General features: G+C 53.5%; 3 protein-coding genes across 3 annotated transcripts; 2 read left to right on the forward strand and 1 right to left on the reverse strand.

The window, feature by feature from the left end:
- Nucleotides 1-183: 183 nt before the first annotated feature.
- CABS01_09212 (fibronectin type III domain-containing protein) lies at nucleotides 184-4,298 on the reverse strand (the record flags this gene model as incomplete). The annotated part of the gene is made up of 3 exons (XM_060542569.1): nucleotides 184-3,179; nucleotides 3,240-3,433; nucleotides 3,544-4,298. The coding sequence occupies 3 exons, from the start codon at nucleotides 4,296-4,298 to the stop codon at nucleotides 184-186; spliced, it is 3,945 nt and encodes a 1,314-aa protein (XP_060400296.1).
- A 1,495-nt stretch (nucleotides 4,299-5,793) lies between these two features.
- CABS01_09213 (UTP-glucose-1-phosphate uridylyltransferase) lies at nucleotides 5,794-7,368 on the forward strand (the record flags this gene model as incomplete). The annotated part of the gene is made up of 2 exons (XM_060542570.1): nucleotides 5,794-7,242; nucleotides 7,300-7,368. 2 exons carry the CDS (start codon nucleotides 5,794-5,796, stop codon nucleotides 7,366-7,368), a joined length of 1,518 nt encoding a protein of 505 aa, XP_060400297.1.
- Nucleotides 7,369-10,453: 3,085 nt separating this feature from the next.
- On the forward strand, nucleotides 10,454-12,844 carry CABS01_09214 (uncharacterized protein; the record flags this gene model as incomplete). Its single annotated transcript, XM_060542571.1, has 2 exons — nucleotides 10,454-10,913; nucleotides 10,980-12,844. 2 exons carry the CDS (start codon nucleotides 10,454-10,456, stop codon nucleotides 12,842-12,844), a joined length of 2,325 nt encoding a protein of 774 aa, XP_060400298.1.
- Between the last annotated feature and the right edge of the window lie 685 nt (nucleotides 12,845-13,529).

Consider the following 13,529-nt stretch of genomic DNA (forward strand, 5'->3'; position numbering starts at 1 on the left):
CTCCGTATTACTCTATCCAAGTGTTACCGGAAAATAGTAGATTAGATGGGTATCTGGTCATTTTCACTCGATTATGTGTGTCTGAGACAATGCTGCTTTTGGAACGCCTAATCTTTTATTTTTACTGATTTTTGCAAAACACTACATCGCTTCGACTGTCTGACCCCGACAGATCCGCTGGATTCACTCGTCTTTCTTGTCTTCTCCCTCGACCTCGCCCTCGGGGGTAACCTGGTGGAACTCAAGGCTTTCTCGGTTATCCTTGCCTTTCTTCTTCATAGAAAACTTACTGCTCCAGCCAGAAATTCTGCTTTCCTTGGCGTCTCTGGATTTGACAGGGCCTGCGGACGGGCTGCTGGTGACGCTTTCATAGCTTCGTCCAAGCAACCCCTCCTCGCCAAAGTCGTCAATGTCACCAAAGCTGGATCGATCCGCAGACAAGTTCTTGTCCGAGTTCGTAGTGCTCCCAGGCCCTTTCTTAAAGAGACTCGAGTCCTTGCTTAGACGAGACGAAAGACTGAACTTGCTGGAGCTGCCTTTCCTGAAGAGCTTCCTGTAGGCGTTCTCCTGGTCCTTGATATTGGAGTCAGAAAGTGTATTGGAGACTGCCCTATCAAGGGTCAAAGACTCCCGAGATTCGGTGACCGATGCCTGTGTGTGGACAGAGAAGGCATCGCGGGACTTTCTGGACTCTGTTGGAGACGCATCGTAGCCTTGCGGCAGGTCTAGGCTGGGCGTAGAAACATCCCTCGTCTTGCCTTTTTCCTTTGCGTCCTTGTCTTTGGCTTTGTCCTTAGTTTTGTCCTTGGACTTTGACTTGTCCTTCTCTTTGCCTGAGTCACTTTCTTTATCCTTACTGCGGAATAGTCCCCCAATAGAGAAGGTCGGCGCTGCTGGGTTTAAGCTCTTGCTCAACAAGGATTTGTTGTCTGAGTTCTGTTTACTGGCTGGTGGTCGACTGCCAATGACGCCAACCTGACTGGGCGAGACTTGAGGATCATTCAAGGCTTCATGATCCAGGATCTCGTCTTCGGCTGAAGCCAGTGTCGTTTTGAGAGCCGCTGGCGAGCCGTGGAGGGAGGGTCGTCTAGATGGAGTTCGTGACGCCCAACGCCCGTCAGCTGGTGACCAAAATCGGTTTCCTCGATCAGCTGGATGATTCCAAATGGATCCGCTGTCGGTGGACGGTCGTGGCAAGTCCGCCGAGGCCATGGAAGCCGGTCTAGGGCTGCTTGGATCTCGGTCCCCGTACGAATTCCATGGTATCAACCTGCGAGCCGATGAAAACATGCTGCGTCCCAGGTTCGATGCACTCGCCGCCTCAAGAGTGTCAGGTCCAGCAGAGTTCCGGTTCTGGGTGTAGGATGAGAAGCTGGTTCGGCGTCGATTGGTTCCATCCAGTTCATCGGTCTGCCGAGGGAAGGACTGACTCTGGCCATGCTTTAGGCTTCCCAGCATGGGGCCACCATCATCAGCAGCTTTAGAGCCTTTGGTTCTGTGCCAATGAATCAGGTCCGTGAACCGATGTCCATTTGCAGCTGGCGATGGCTGTCCCCCGGGCGAGGACGTGATGTCTTTGAGAGACGAGGGATCACCGTTGTCAGGTGCAAAGGGTGGGAAAGCGGTGACATGCGATGATCCAGGGGGGCTAGAAGGAACACTATTCGAGCGTCTGGACGATCCTGGCGACTGAGCGTCATCTTCGTACCCCGGAACAAACGGGCTTCTGCGCGAGAGAGAGTCAGGGCTGCTAGGTTCGTCGTCACCCAAGATGCCAGAAGGTAGCAGGGCAGCCGCCGTAGGGCTGAGCGGTGCGTTCCCTGTGAGAGCCCTGATATCAGCATCAGAGAATTGGTCGCTCGCAAAGGCCTCGCCTCCAGACATATCCAAGAAGTGCGAGAACGGGGCTCGACTGGTGAACCCGATCGGAGGGTCGAAGGGAGAATCCGAGGCTGAGAAAGGGCCCGTCGGCGATGCGACGGTGTTGGTAAGAGCATTGCCGGTGCGACTTCGACGCTTAATTTGTGCCGAGGCGTTCGGATCAAATTCGACGCCGGAAGAATTCGCCTGATTGTAGAATTGCATGCTCTGTTGGTTCTGGGCGTAGACCTGAGCATGTAGGACGTGGATGTGACCCTCAAATTGTTGAGCCTTCCTGTTCTCCATGATGAGTTGACTCTGAAGTTCTCGGCGCTTCATCTCGAAATCTCTCTTCATTTTCCGGTCATCCTCTCGCCAAGTGTCGTCTTCCTCGCCACCAGGCAGCTTTCTGCGTGCATCCTCAAGCTCCTTGAGTTGTTCCTTCTTTTCCTTGTATTCGGTCTCGAGTTGGGAATATTCATCTTGCAAGGCAGAGTTCTCCTCATCCAGGTGCTTGATTTTGAGATCACGGCTCTGCGCAAGACTTTCCTTTTCCGACGCAAACCCGTCGCGAGTTTTGCGCATAGATTTGGCTTCAGCAACACATTTCTCGATGTTGTCCATCGCCTTCTTGCGCTTTTCTTGCTTCTCCTTCAACAGGTTCTCCTTCCGCGCCTTCTCCTTGGTGGCCTGTCTCATCTGTTCGCCGGTAGACTTGACCTTTTGCCTCAACTGCGCGGTGTTATCGTCCTTCTCTTTCTGAATCTTCTTTTTCTCCTCCTTTTCCTTTTTCAACCGCTCTTCGAGCTGTCTAAACTCGCTTTCTTCGGTTGCATGTAAGGATGCTGTCTCCACAAACTCCTTCCTCGACCGTTCCAAGGTGTCGGCAAGTTCCTTGAGCGACGCCTCAGGGTGGTCGCTGGAAAAATCCTTGATTGATGGTTGCTCCTGACTTGCTATGGACGGGGAGTGCCTGCGATTGACAGTGTTGCGCCTCTGGCCGGAAGTGTTGTCTCGCGCAGCGGCGGATCCGCCTTCGAGAGACGGCGCCGCTTCGATGGTGGGCACCTGGCTACGACTGCCATTGTCTTCGACGCACGGAGTTTGTCCTGGTCGTGGGTCTTGATCTTGGAAACTGTCGGGTAGTCTCGAATTGCCCAGTTCTGGCCGTCCGTCGGATCGATAGGTACGCAGTCTTATGACCTGGCTACCTGCCTGGAAGTTATTCGGTCCAACGGCAATGACTCGTATATTATAGCAGTGATTGGGCCTTAGACCCGTGACAGTAATAGCCGTCTCCTCCTGCCTCGATTCGCCAACTGTGAAGATATGTCAGTTTCGTACTCCACGACCACCTAAGGCGTCGAACAAAGACCAACCATTTACGCCATTGACCTGGATCAGAAATTTCTGTACAGGTCGGTTGTGCGTCGGTCGCGTCCAGTTGAGAGTCGCCGCGTCGGGTCGAATTCCGGCCAAGGATACATCGGGGGCCTCGGGAACGTCCACTCCAAGGATGCTGATGAGATCGGTTGTCGGTTTCCAAAGAGTCTGCCAGGCGCGATGGAGCAGCCTTCACACTGTCAGCAAAATGTTGCCAGAGGAGTCGCACGTGTCGAGATGACCGCTAGCGAACAGCAGGACAAGGCGGGGAAGGGGAAGAGGCGCGTGGGTGAAACTGACCAAATGACCGCGGCGAGAGTCACCAGCATACTGGCATGCCGCACAAGCAACTCATCCAGACTCCAATAACGAATACCCTCACGGGTGTAATGTACGGACCAAGCGAGACAAAGTTGTGCGTAAATGGGAGCGATAACCCAGAATGTTGCGAGGCTGGCGGCGGCCAGAACGAACTTTTGGAAACGGCTATTCGGTCGCTTGAGCCACCAGGCGATGAGGGAGCTTACGAGGAGGAATTTCATGAACAGGGTCCATAACATCGCCGCTGGCAAACGGGAAAGAAAAGAAAGTGGAAGTTGCGGAAGAGTGGAAGAAAAGCGAAGGAGGAAACCTTTCGCTAGTCCTCTCTGGCGCGGTCGGTTGGGAGGAAGGATATGTCGGTCAAGAAGGGAATAAGAAGGAGGGATGAAAATCTCGGCAGTTGTGTTCTCAGCGGCGGCGATGTTGACAAGCCCAGGCACAAGTCGTACTAGCAGTATTGCAGACTCGTCAGACTCTGGCGCTGCTGTTCGGTTCACAGTGGCACTGTCCACCAGTCCCCTGTACCGTGTATCGCGGCTAGCGGCTGATACTGTGTGGATGGGGGCAATTGGGGGGTTACCTGACACTGACACGGAGCCCTGGCGGCATGGCAGCGGCCAGCTAGGGGGAAGCTGGTACTGCTCGACGCTGACGCTGGGGGAGATGGAGGGGCGGTAAGGCAAGTAGTGCCGGCCGCCTCGAAAAGATCGGGATGGGGAGGGGCATTGCCGCATTGCATTGGACACCGGCAGGGGTGCAGAAGGGAGGCACGAGAGTCTTTTCCCCGTGAGGAGCGATGCCGGACAGAGAGAGAAAGAGTGTGCTCTATTGTTGTGTGTGTACGATGTACCTAAGTGATGTGCATTGTTAGTAAATGTGTCTGGAGGAGAGAGTGGCAGGGAGGGGGAAGACGGGAAACACAAGGTCGATGAAGAAGTGACGGGATCTTGTTGATTTATATCTCTAATTCGCGGCATGTATCTATTTACAATTATGGTTTTAACCTCGTGGCATTCGAACGGAAATCAAAGGTTAATTGCCTATATCTTGCAAGGTGCTTGTTCGTCCTTCCTCTGAAGTATGGGGAAGCTGCCTCGTTTTCAGCCCTCCATGCACCCATTCGAAAGGAGTAGCTAAGAGAGTGTAACGTGCCTCCGAGCACTGCAACGAACACAATATCCATATGACAGGCTGCCATGTCTCCGTCTCATTGAAAGCTGGTGATGAGGGCCAACGATGAGACTGTGGTGTTGAAGTGCCCAAGGTAGTTCCCGTTGCAAGCGTCTTGACGTACCTTACCTTGAGCCTCAGATCCTTCATCTTTAACCTGAGGCGCCGTGTCTTCCGTTACACATGGCACGGCGCCTTCCATTCCCCTGTCCGCCCGACCACAACGCGTCTCATTCTCCCTAATCGACAACTTCAAGTGTCTACCTTAGTAACTCTGGTTGACTTATCTTACTACTTCATGACATGGCCAAAATGCCAAGATTTGCCTACAGAACTGGGGCGTTTTCTGGTTTTTGGTTCCTGGTGCTCCTAAGTCCTCGCTAATGAATTAGATTCACTAGAACCCAAGGATGAACGCCACGTCGCACAGCCCCGATTCCCACACCCGACGTAGCGCCCATCGTCAAGTTTCTTACGTGAGCCGAGTATCAGCTTCATCATCATCATCAACAACAACAACCCGAAAAGCTTTTGCTCGTATCCGAGACCCTCCCACACCACTAACTCTGCCTCTCCCGCCCGCAGGATGTTGCACTTGAAGACGCCTCCAAGGCCATGTGCTGATGTGGCTGGTTGTTGAGTGTCCCCTGCAAACGAGTTGGAGTGAGGGGCAACCAGACGAAAGCGACCTATCATGCCCTGAAGACGTCTTGCGGCCTTGGAATGAGGGGGTCCCATCCCACCAAGTCTGAAAGCAACCCGACTTGTCCAATCCATCGCACCGGGCATTTGGCGGGTACCTTGTCATCCCAGCAAGCAGCTCCCACTCCCTCCAGCACTATATTTGGACCATTGAGGGGTCCTCGGCGGGGACTACAAGTAAGGTGAGCTATCCTCCTGGCGACCTGACTTGTTTACTTCCACTCCGCCTTTTGCTTCTCCTGTTTATTTCCACGTTGAAATCGTAGCTTTTATCAAATCAGCTCGTCCTCTGACCATTCTCTAGCTCTAATCGCCGTGCTCGAAACCTCTTCCATCGCGATATCCTCCTGGCCCATCATGGAAGCCATCAAGTCCGCTCTCAACATTGGCTCCAGCAAGCCTGCCGCTACCGAGCCCTCTGCCGAGCAGCTTACCCAGCTCAAGGAGAAGTACACCAAAGCTGGACAAGACCACGTCTTCACCTTTTACGATGACCTTCCTACCTCTGAGAAGGCAACTCTTTTCGAGCAATTGTCTGGCTTCGACCCCGAGCACATCAACAAGATCACCGACCGCGCTCTGAACCCTCCCAAGACCGAAGAAGATGTATCCGCCCAATCCGGCCTCGAGCCGTTGCCCGAGTCTGCCACCGCCAGTATCCTCGATTCTAAGACCGAAGACATTGAGAAGTGGTATCAGTCGGGTCTCGAACTGATTGGACAGAATAAGGTGGCCGTTGTGCTGATGGCAGGCGGTCAGGGCACCAGACTGGGCAGCTCAGCACCCAAGGGCTGCTACGATATTGGCCTTCCCAGCCAAAAGTCACTCTTCCAGATCCAGGCAGAGCGTATTCGTAAGGTCCAGGAGCTTGCCGCCAAAAAGGCCGGCACCAGCAGCGCCGTCGTGCCGTGGTACGTCATGACCTCCGGCCCCACTCGCGGCCCCACGGAGAAGTACTTCCAGGAGAACAATTACTTTGGCCTTGACAAGGCCAACGTCTTCATCTTTGAGCAGGGTGTCTTGCCTTGCATCTCGAACGAGGGCAAGATTTTGCTCGAGTCTAAGGGGAAGGTTGCCGTTGCCCCTGATGGCAACGGAGGTATCTACCAGGCGCTGGTTGTGTCAGACGTCATGGGCGATATGCGCAAGAGGGGTATTGAGCACATCCACGCCTACTGTGTCGATAACTGCCTGGTAAAGGTCGCCGACCCCGTCTTCATTGGTTTCTCGGCATCCAAGGATGTCGACATCACCACCAAGGTGGTGCGTAAGCGCAATGCCACCGAGTCTGTTGGTTTGATTCTGCTCAAGAATGGCAAGCCCGACGTTGTCGAATATTCCGAGATTGACAAGGAGACGGCCGAAGCCCAGGACACTAAGCAGCCCGGAGTCCTCAAGTTCCGCGCTGCCAACATTGTCAACCACTACTACTCTTTCCGCTTCCTCGAGAGCATCCCTCAGTGGGCGCACAAGCTTCCCCACCACATTGCGCGCAAGAAGATTCCCTACGCCGACCTCAAGTCCGGCGAGACTGTCAAGCCCGAGAAGCCCAACGGTATCAAGCTGGAGCAGTTCGTCTTTGACGTCTTCCCCATGCTGGACCTCAGCAAGTTCGCCTCCATGGAGGTGAAGCGCGAGGACGAGTTCTCGCCGCTAAAGAATGCCCGCGGCACGGGAGAGGATGACCCCGATACCAGCAAGCGCGACATCATGCTTCAGGGCAAGCGCTGGCTCGAGGCCGCCGGTGCTGTTGTGACCGGCGCGAGCGAGGAGGATGGCGTCGAGATATCCCCTCTCTTCAGCTACGTAAGTCGTCACTTTCTTGACATGGTGTATGCAAAAACTAATATTCACGGTTCATAGGGCGGCGAGGGTCTGGAGAAGCTCAACGGCAAGGAAGTCAAGGCTCCTGCCGTGTTGGAGATGGAGTGAATATGTAGAGCGTAATGACATGGGATGATAGGCGTTTACGACCGAACCGCGGGTTTTGATAAACTATCCGGGTTGATAGGCCAAAGGCTGCACAATGAACTGTGCTGCTTCGAATTCTGGAGCATATATAAAAGTATTGATTCGTTGCCAAGCTAGAACTGGAATGAGTGAAGAATGTTCTTGTGCCTCAGCAACCAACTATTCTTCTCATACCATCGTAGCACGCATGGTTGCTGGTTCCATTCCCCTTACATTGATGATTCTTAGGTTCTGCTTGCTATTACCAGGGAATACATCTCCAGGGCAGCCAATCGAATGAAATGCAGATGGGAGGCGTAATAAAAAAGGGAAAGAATGCAGGGCGGGAAGATTACCTTACCTTGCACCGTTGCCAAGCATTCCGAATCCAGATCTTAGGGGCATCTGGAAATTCCTTAGACTCACCTCAAGGTTTGGGTATGCCTGCCAAGGCCTGATATTGGGTGGCATGCAAAGACTTGCACACTGTGCCCGAGTTCCAGAGAATAGGACTTTTGGCTGCGTGGGAAATTTCATCTGTGTAAATCAGGATTGGATGAACGCACACACACCAAAAAAAGAGAGGCAACATGGAAGGGCCCTTGACTGAGGTTTCTCCTTCTGAACTACGGATAGTTACCCGAGAAGCCTCTTCTCTCTTCTTCTTCTTTTTATTTTTATGAAGAACGAATAGTAGAAAAAAGATGAATACTCCGTGGACAAAGGGGAAGAGGAAAAGGAGAGCATGGGCATTGATTCATGCGCCCACTTCAACTTTTTGCACAGGTGACCTCGGCTCCTCGGCGGGTGTAGCCAGGTACCTAGACCTGGATAGATCCATCTTGACTGGTAACGAACGGAGAAAAGTGCCCGGGTGATGGAGATATGACGGCAGGAGGGGATCAAGCCCAAACTTTTTGGAGACAAGAACGGCAGAGAGCAGACCGTAGTAGATTTAGTTGCCTGGCTGTTTTTGAGTTACAGTGACAGAACTGGTGGGGAGGGAAGGAAGGCGTTTCGTCTGGCTCTCCGTGTTGTCGGGTGAAGGAGAATCGGTCAGAGACTTCTAGGAGGATGGAGGGGTAAATTTTTGGGTTATGACATCAGCAGACAAACAGAGAATCTGACTGGACTGTTTTCGCTCCAGAGGTTTCTTTCTGTCATTTGACGAAGGGGGGGAAGAAGAGCGACGAACTCAGTCCCCAGCAAATAAGAAAGAAAAAAAAAATGTGTCACGAGTACTTTTAGTTACACCGCCGAGTCAGGCGGCTGGCCCAGTCTAGGGGGAACAGGAGTGTGGAGTGTCGTATTCGATCTGTGCAGAGTACGAGGGGTGCTTGCTCTGTATTTCCGTGAGGTGAGGTATCTGTAGGCAGGCAATTAAATGGGAGAAGTTGGTGCTGAAGATATTGATATTGATATTGTGTTCCGGTCTGCATGTGAAACCTTTGAGGAAGTACTCAAGTCAGGAACGACTAGGCACGGACAGAGGGAGGAATGGCACCTGAAGAAAGCACTCCATAGTTCAATCGTGTTGCCATCAAATTGAACTTGGACTTGCAGAAATGGATTCCTCCAAGTAGCCTGGAAGGTACGGATAACTATTAGTAGGTAATTACCTAGGCATGCCACTTGAGTGAAGAAGGGCCTCGGCTGAAGGTGGCTCATGTAAGTCAAGCGCACCGGGCCCTTTTTCCTCGTGCCACGGAATGCCAGGCCAACTCATCGTTCTCGCCCGATTCTCTCAATGCCGGCAATGGCGGCCATGTTAGCGTCCATGGTCCTTTTTTCGAACCTGAGCCCGGTCAAATGCGGTCCATGCCAGTGAGATTTGTGAGGTGAGTGCGGCGGCGCGCCGCGGTGGACCGTAGTCCTGAGCAGGAGCTGGGCCGACCAGGGGCTGTTTTTTTCCATTGGGGTGGTTTGGCCGTGGCGCTCCTCCCCAAACGGTGAAAGTGGTCCGGGGGTTGTCCTTTGGGGGGTTGAAATCTATTTTTTCTGGTCATGGTCGTAGGCGGTCTCCCCTTTTGCTGGGCAGATGCAATCCAATGTCCACATTCACATGATCCGCGGCAGCCAGTGTTAGGTAAGGCGGGCATAGTAAAGAAGGAAGAAAAAAAAAAAAGGGCAGCCTTGGCCTGCCGTAGCTTGTTGGGCCCGGCGACCAACGAGCAGGGGTTGGCTGCTGGGCTGCTTCCCCCCCGCCCCTGTCCGCGCCAGGTCCTGCTCCCCCCGTACCTCACCCTCACACTCCCGTCCAGGTCGCTCCTCAGGATCGCCCGCGAGCGCCGCTCGCCGCCGCCTTTCCTTTTAGCTCCCCGGCCTATGCTGCTGCTACTAAGGTACCTTACTGCTGCAGCAGCTGCCGGTCTACGAATAGTCGTCCATCCCCAAAGGAATCAGCTTCGTCATCTTTGCACCATCCCATCCCATCCTCTCCGAACCGAACTGCTGAGCGTGGGCACATACGGATACATATGTACTGAGGAAAGGCTGCTTGAATGCCTCTCTTCTAAGCCCTTTTCTTGCCCTTCTCCCCTTCGCCTCCGACCCCGCGAAACCCCAAACTCTAATCGTGATTCACTGTTCACTGTACCTATTCTCTTCGACTTAAACAGGCGTCCTTTCTACCTGTGATTTTCTCAGCCCGACCCATCCCTCGCGAGCGAACGAACGAACGAACAACCACTCTTAGCCCCCTTCCACTCCCTAGCTGTGTGCGCGCGCATCTCTTGAACTCAGTCAGCATCTATCGACTTACGGATACTCACACATCACTGTCGCTCTCTCTTTCGCCCCTCCCCTATCCCTTCCCACCCTCGTCCCCTGCATCCCAATAATAACTATCCACGAGCTTCCCCAACAATTACGCTTTCGCCTCCGCACACCTCGCGGCACAGCTCAACCCAGCTACCCGACTACCGGCCTCGACTAGGTTCGAGAGACCACAACATCTCGGCCAAGAAAGTCAAACCACTGTCGTCTCTGTCCCTACGTTCCGGCTCACCTGCTTCAAGATACCCGCCCTCCAACCTGCTGCAAACGGCGACACAACTCCTCAGTCGCCATGCAGTACGTACGGAATCTCAGCGCCTCCGTCTCTTCGACATGGAACTCTATAAACCCGGCAACCCTTAGTGGTGCCATCGATGTCATCGTCATCGAGCGGGAGGACGGCTCTCTCAACTGTTCGCCTTTCCACGTGCGCTTCGGAAAGTTCTCTCTGCTGAGGCCCTACGAGAAGAAAGTCGAATTCAAGGTCAACGGCGTCAAACAACCTTATTCCATGAAGCTCGGCGAGGAGGGGGAGGCCTTCTTCGTCTTCGAAACAAGCGATACTATCCCGAGGGATCTGCAGACTTCGCCTTTAGTCTCCCCAGCGTCAAGTCCTCCCTTGAACCCGGAGAATCCCTCTTCGCCTGGACTCGGGGAGCCAGAACTTCTGGATCTGGATTCGGAGGCTTCAAAGCCTCGACGACCGCCTCCATCTGTCCTGCACGCAGCAACATTCGGACCCGGACCCCATGGTTTGTCCCTCACTTGCCCTTACCCTTATTGATCTTCTGTAAGGCAGAAAATGCTAACTGCTATAGGGCTAAACACACCTCTGTCAACGTCCCCTGACCTTTCATCCCACGCACGACTGCGATCGGAAGACTGGGATTCCTCAGCCGCCCAGCGCCCTTACAGCGATGATGTGTTGCGCAAATCAGCTCGTACGAGCGACCGAGTATTCGGGGAAGGCCTGACCGACTTCGCCATGTCCGAGCGATCACAAAGCCCTCCTCCGTTGGCACCCAAAGAAGCGCTGGAACGCGCTCTTATGCTTTCCAAGGAGCTATCGGCCAACAACATTCCTAGCCATGTGACCGAGAGCGGTGACCTCATGCTTGACATGACTGGGTTCAAGAGCAACGAAGAAGATGTGTTCCGCGCCGAGATTCTTGCGCGAAAGATCCTCTCCGAGGAGCTCGAGGGCCCGTACGATATTGGTTCGCTTTTCGGCATGGACGAGCATGGAAACATCTGGATCTACAGCAGTGAAGAGGCCAAAGAGGCTGCGAAGAAGAAGACCATGGAAGCTGGCTACCGCCTCCATTCCGTGATCGCGGCGGATGCTGCGTCCGACCCGGGATACCAGAGCGACGGTAGCGATGTGACTACCACCGTGCCTCCTCCAAACCACCGAAGGACCGAGTCAGACGCCGGTGCATCTGGCCTACACACTCCTCCTACGACACCTCCTCAATCGACGGCTGGAGACCCAAACTTGAATTACGCAAAGACGTTGAGGTTGACTAGTGATCAGCTGAAAGACCTGTGTCTGAAGCCTGGAGAGAACACTATGAGCTTCACCGTCAATAGAGCAACGTGCCAGGCCAACATGTACTTGTGGAGGCATGAGACGCCCGTTGTCATCTCGGACATTGATGGCACGATTACCAAGTCGGACGCTCTGGGCCACGTTCTCAACATGATTGGCCGTGACTGGACGCACGCTGGAGTAGCCAAACTCTACAGTGACATTGTCGCAAACGGATACAACATCATGTACCTGACCAGTCGATCAGTGGGTCAATCCGATACGACTAGGGCGTATCTCGCCGGTATTCAACAGGGAGAATACCGGGTGCCGCGGGGGCCTACCATCTTGTCCCCAGATCGGACCATGGCCGCACTCCGCCGCGAGGTCTACCTCAGGAAACCCGAAGTTTTCAAGATGGCCACTCTTCGGGATATCCGCAATTTATACGGCCCTGATCGGACACCATTTTTTGCTGGATTTGGAAACCGTCTCACGGACCAGATTTCGTACAGGACGGTGGATGTTCCCAAGAAACGTATTTTTACCATCAACTCCAACGCTGAGGTTTCCCTCGACTTGCTCACATTGAACAAACTCAAGCTGAGTTACATCAACATCAATGAGGTCGTCGACCACTTCTTCCCTCCCGTCAGCACTCTGGTCAAGGGTGGAGGAGAAGAGTATACGGACTTTTCATATTGGAGAGATACCCCATTGGATTTGGATGAATTCTCTGCGAGCGATACAGATGACGATAACGAGCAAGCTGATCTGGAAGAAGATGTTGACGATGACGAGGAGATTGGTGATGAGATGGGACAGAGCTACATTTCCCGAGACTCGGTCGACGATTACGGCGATGAACGCGAGAGCATCCTTAGTGGAAGCATCGACGGCGACGACCAGCTGGCCGCCTCCATCCTGGAGGATGACGACGCCGATGACGAGGACGCCGAAGAGGAGGAGGACGACGAAGCAGAAGACGAAATGGCTGAGCTCGAAGTGCGAAAACAACGCGAGCGAACGCCTCAGCCCAGCGGCAAGGAAACCAAGTCTTCCACACCGGCACCAACGATGCTTGTGGAAGACATTGGCGCCGAGTTGATCACTGGGGTAAATCATCTCACCCTTGAAAAAGGCGTGCAGAAATAGTGTGCTAAAAAGGAGGAACAGGCTTCGGTTTACAATCCTAATGTTAAAGCAGGTGCGAAATAATATCTCCGTGTCGATGCGCTTTTCTTGTACAAGACCCGGGAGTTTTCAGAAGATGGCTTGGTGGTTACGAGCATGGTTGACGGGGCGGGTTTGGGGGGTATAGGTTTCCAGGAAGGGAAGTGCTGCGTTTGCATAGCGGGAGGCGTTTGGGCTTTGATATCTCACTCGATAGTGATCTTGCAAAAGACGCTACATCACTCAACTCTGCCGCTATTCTGGTTCATGATACTTGTGGGATACTTGTGGGATACTTGTGATTGTCTTGATTTTCATCTCTACTGCAGACTAGCCATGCATCGAATTTTCCCAGCAAACCCAGGTTCTGGGCGGCGGCATCCTCTTGGGCTCGTCTCTGGAGAGGCGGATATGACGCCCAGAGAGCCTCTTGTTCCTCCGCCGGACGTTGAGGGCAAGAAATTATATCATTGCGCGTCTAATCGACCACGAACCAAAATATGTGTCCATGGGGACCTAGGCTTTAAAACCTGATGCTTTCTCCCTCTACCATAAAAAGCCCTCAAACCAGGGTACCTTGAGTCGCCGTTACTGCCAAGGTCCCTCATTCACCCTGCCATTGAGGCACCTGTCCGTGAAGTACGTCCATTGTGGACTCCGAGTCCTC

This window comes from Colletotrichum abscissum, assembly GCF_030869225.1.
Source record: "Colletotrichum abscissum strain IMI 504890 chromosome Unknown Scaffold_22.1, whole genome shotgun sequence".
In the NCBI taxonomy this organism is placed as follows: domain Eukaryota; kingdom Fungi; phylum Ascomycota; class Sordariomycetes; order Glomerellales; family Glomerellaceae; genus Colletotrichum; species Colletotrichum abscissum.